The 4,984-nt window shown below is 38.8% G+C and overlaps 1 protein-coding gene and 1 long non-coding RNA gene across 2 annotated transcripts in view; one reads left to right on the forward strand and one right to left on the reverse strand.

Annotated features, from left to right (window-relative positions):
- The window catches only part of LOC116703079 (uncharacterized), a 9,363-nt gene extending 7,821 nt beyond the window's left edge, over positions 1-1,542 (forward strand). The window contains exon 3 of the long non-coding RNA XR_004335332.1: positions 1,373-1,542. This is a non-coding gene — a long non-coding RNA (uncharacterized LOC116703079). The remainder of the gene's footprint in view (positions 1-1,372) is intronic.
- LOC116703070 (protein kinase C beta type) overlaps positions 1-4,984 on the reverse strand; it is a 99,125-nt gene that overhangs the window by 54 nt on the left and 94,087 nt on the right. Inside the window, exon 17 of the mRNA XM_032537660.1 lies at positions 1-783. This exon is cut by the window's left edge and continues 54 nt beyond it. Coding sequence (XP_032393551.1) covers positions 628-783 — 156 coding nt within the window. The 3' untranslated portion in view covers positions 1-627. The remainder of the gene's footprint in view (positions 784-4,984) is intronic.

The following is a 4,984-nucleotide window of genomic DNA, read 5'->3' on the forward strand; positions in this document are numbered from 1 at the left end:
GATTAGTTACTTGCCTTCCATGGTTTGGTATGAGATGCCACAATGATGAAGTTAAACTTGTGGAGCAACACTAGAGAACGTACCAAAATACTTCAATAAGGAAAAGTGAAAATAGTTTTGGTTTGGTGTAGATTTGAGCTGACTAATGCCATTAGCAGACAAGAAAATATATGTACTATAATTCTGGCATAAAATGAAGAAAAGGGAGTGCTTGCTCAGCCGGCAAGCAAGACTGGGGTGGTGTGCTGTGTATGGCATCTGGGCTGCCATATCACTGCAATGTGTTGCGTACATAATAATATAAATACATAATTAAATAAATAATTAAATGTGGTCTTTTGAATTGATATTTTTCCATAAATCTAGCATGTGTATTGTCCTGTATACAAAGCACATTTGACACAGAGGGTAATTTTTTGTCTTGTGTTGTGTTTGGTATCCAGTCTTTTGTGCAGGTTTGATGTTGGGATACTGTTCTTGTGCTGAAGCATTGGACAAACCCCTATTGGCCTAAAATAAATGCATTTACTGAACATAGACAAAATAATTACACTTTTAGTGCCAGTTTGCCCTCCCATCTGCTCTGAAAACTCTTTTCTACCAGTCCATCAGTGTGGCGAGTGTGTGTTAATTTCCAGGAGCCACATATTCAGGGTTAATGTAGGAGAAGCCAAGGAAGTCGTCCTGGTCCAGGTTCATGATGACGAGCTTGTCTGTCGGCGTCAGGTCCACCGGCATCTTGGTGAACTCCTTGTCAAAGTTACAGGTGTCCCGACGGTTTCTCTGCAGGTGCAGTTTATGAGATTATGAAGGTGAGAAGGTATGATGGGAGGAAGAATTGAGGAGAAGGAGGAAAAATGAAAATTGTTGGGAGAGAATGAAATGGATTGGAAAAGAGAAAAAGAGAAAACATTACTGTTAGACACCTAGTACAATATCGTCTGCATAAAAGCGCAAGTCTTTTTCATTTGAAATCTTTCCTTTTTTTCATGTTATTGTCAATTTCACTCATTGACTCAGGACTATTATAGGAATAGTTCAGCATTTTGGTAACACGCTTATTTGCTTTCCTCCTGGGAATTAGATAGACGAGGATCAATAACACTCTGTCTGTTCAATATGAAGCTGGAACCAGCAGCCAATTAGTTTAGACTTGAAACAGGGAGAAACAGTTAGGCTGGCTCTGTCTGAAAGTAACTAAATCTACCTAAAATGTGCTGGGAGGGGAAAACATACTTTCTAGGCCTAAGTATTGTTGAAACAAATTACGCTATATCAGTACCCTTAAAGTGATACCAATGCCAATGACAGAGTACTTTATTTGCTACCTTTTTTCTACTTCATCCAGTCTACCTCATCATGTGAATGGAAGCATCTCGGCATGCTGAACTGCCAACTCCGTCAAATACACCGTGCTCGACTTCACCACACCACAGACTGTATGGGTTTTAGCTGCTGTAGTAGCGTGCCGATCCCACGTCGCATTAAATTGAAGAATGCTTGCGGTGATTGACTGCGAGCAAAATCCATACAAATAGTCATTTTTTTGTAGAATCGTTTGCTGGTATTGTTTGACTGGAGAAGGTTCAATCCGACTTATTTCGGTCGATACCTTAAAAGGTATTTAGTACCGATACTTAACACTACCTCTTTTTCCAGTCTAAGTTAGCTAATCAACTCTCTAGCTTCATCTTTTTATCGTACAGACACGGGAGTGGTATCAATCTTCTTATCTAACTCTCATCAAGGAAATTTTTAAAAATGTCAAACCATTTCGTGAAGATAATTGGCTTTGGACATGTTCCGGTGATTTGGGGCTACTTAGATTTTCTTTTGATGATTTGAATGTTTTTAAAAAAGCAAATACAATTCTGCAACAACCCCACCAAATCTCAGCAAATTTGAAATAAACATGATCAAATATATGGTCAAAACGACAAGGTCACTATTTAATTTGATGGAAAGGCAAGTGTTTGACACACCTTCCAATACTTTTTTTATATTTGATCTAATCATTTCTTAAATGAATACCATCACCTTGTGACAATGCAGGACGCACTGTGCTGTCAACACCATGACCCAGTATATTTCACATATAAAATGTAGCATACAGAGTGAATTTAAAGTGCTGTACTCTTTTATGTTACTTTCCTTTGTTTCTCACCTGAATATCCAATCTCTCCAGCTAGCAGCCAATGTCTTTTTTTTTAAAAACATTATCTCTATAATGCCAGGATAGTTTTACAGCTCAACAATGAGCCTCCCTTTGTCCACTGTGACAGGTACAAGACTACAGAAGACATACCACACCTGTCAAGAAAAGATGTAGGCACAGGTGCCTGGATGTGCTAAGCAATGGAGTGAATCTACAAAAATGTAGCTTTTTTTGAGTTTCAACACTGAAAAATAGGACAGCGGTATATTATGTCTGCCTGCTTCAATGCTGCTCGTGTGTGGGTTTACATAGAAAATAATAGGAATAAACACAACACCCTCCTCTTATCCTGTCTTGCTGTGATGGTCCCTTTTGTTTATGCTATTTGTAGTCATGGCACAAACTTGATGTGATAATGATTTGCTAATGTTAGGATGCTACAAGTACCACCTGTATGAATGATGGCTGACGAAAGGAAAATAAAAGATAGAGATACAAAAGATGCATGGATATGATGAAACAGGAAGAGGGGTAGACATCTCGTGCCTTGAATAAAGTTCATTTAAAAGAATCAAAAAGCCAAATGGCGGCTGGAAACCCATACTTGAAAGATTTTAAAACAGAGAAAAAACAAAAATATACTGTATATTTAATATTTTTAGAAAAAAGGGAAGAGTGAGTAGAGGAAGTGTATATATATATATATATATATAAATGAGCTAATATAATAAGGAAGAGGGATAAGACAAAGATGCTCCGCAACATGAAAGAAGACAATGAATGAGAGAGAGAGTGACTGGAGTAGAGGCGACTGTGACTTTGTGAAGGATGTGAGGGAAATGTGTGTGTGTGTGTGTGTGTGTGTGTGTGTGTGTGTGTGTGTGTGTGCGTGTGCGTGTGCTTGGTAGTAGAGGGTTTCTCTGTAGCAGGGCATTGTTAATGCTTGGCTCAGTTGGTGGATGGACAGAGCTGGGTGTTAAAGATGGAGGAGTGTACAGTATGTTAGTAAGTGGGGAGGGGCAAGTTAGATGTGGTAAAAGAGAGTGGCTGCCATTTGATTCACTGACATATTTGTTCTTTTGGCGAGTTAATTCTTAATGGGACTACCCATGCTATAGGCACTCTCGGTGCTGTTAGGCTCTGTGTGAAAGAACAACCACCAAAGGAAAGGTTGTATTCACACACACAGTTATATCACTGTATGCCATATATGGCCTGGAGGATGTTCTCCAAAGAAGGCGAGTGAGGAGAAGCATAGACTGTGTGTGTAATATTGTGTGTGTGCTATGTCATTTGAATTTGCTACAACTCGTGGAGCAGGTTTGTTTAGGGGCATCCTCTCTACACTTTATGTCCAGGACAGGTACACATCTGTGATACCAGGCGGCTTGTTTAAGGCACAGTTCATGAATACGGGCTGTGTGCATTTCTGTGTGGATGCAGCGTTTTGATACTTTCACAGTATTCATGTAACCCCTTGACCTGCTTTATAAAAAAAAAAAAAATGGATCTCGCTTTTTGCAATATGGGACCTTTAACCTATATGCTCTGTTTCTAGATCCCCCCAGAACAGGACTCATTGGAAACACCTGTGTGGACCTTTATGTTGTGTTCATGTCATAACAGAGTTATCGTTATTACAAGTTTCCAAGTTGTATGGCGTTTACGTCAACATCTAAGTCATTATTAGGACCGGGACAACTCCAGTTTCAACATGGCATGTCTGAAAACCAAGCAAATCTATCATTCAATATAAGTAAACCTAAATTTATTGGATATGGTGTTATATTAGCAAGATTCTATGAACTATTTTTAACTCTCACATGACAAAATCCATAATGACAGCTGTTTTGAGTTCTGATGAAGTGGATGCTCGCGTGTCATTAACATGGTGATCTTTCCCATGTCTACCATTATATATGGCATAAATGTGGCATTTTCAAATATTCACATGATAACTATTAAACAATATAATTTTGTTCAGTTCCCATAAGGTTTTCCTCTCTTTGTTCACTCTGTACACTTTTGATGAATACATTTAAAAGTTAATTTGAAGCGCAAACGTTCTGCACACATGATTTATTTATCTATTTGTTACTTTGAAGGACTATGTCTCAATTGCTCTTTTGTTTTTTCGGTTTTAACTTTTTGTCAGTGGAAGGATATTCTCAATTGTGCTGACAAAACTAATACTTAATGTGGGTGCTAATTTTTAATGTCTGGACCATTAAATGTGGGATAAATTGTTGAGGGCAGATTTAGTCCTGAAAATATTTATAGGAAAAGCCAGCAAATACATAATCACAGATACATAGAATCATGAGGTAAAGTGGGATAAAGAAAGCCGCAGAGAGGGAGAGAAGGAAATGGATCACATAAATATTTACATCACTGAGCAAGTAGCGGTCACAGAAAACAACACACAAGGGTGATCTCAGAAAATCCACAACCATAAATACATCCATAAAGTCAAGAGTCTGAGCTTCTAACAGCGTGTACGTTTGACAAACACAAATAGCTGAAGCAACAGTCCAACTCACAGCACGAAGAAAAGGAAAGAAAGAGGTGAAGAGAAAAAGAGGCCGGACTAAAGAAGAGGAGAATCTAGCAAAGTAGATGTTGATTGTTGGCCCAAAGTTGATGCAATCTTGGCTTAAGCTACTTCTTTTGAGCGTTAGGCAAAGGAAGGTGGGGTCAGAAACAACAATAAGAGAGACAGAGAGGGACAGGAGAGCTTTAAAAATCACATGGAACCACAAACCAACGTTGCATCTCCTACCTTCATCTGCTAACTCTCCTGAGAGGAGCTCCCTCCATCCACAGGGACAC

This window comes from Etheostoma spectabile, chromosome 15 (genome assembly GCF_008692095.1).
Source record: "Etheostoma spectabile isolate EspeVRDwgs_2016 chromosome 15, UIUC_Espe_1.0, whole genome shotgun sequence".
In the NCBI taxonomy this organism is placed as follows: Eukaryota; Metazoa; Chordata; class Actinopteri; order Perciformes; family Percidae; genus Etheostoma; species Etheostoma spectabile.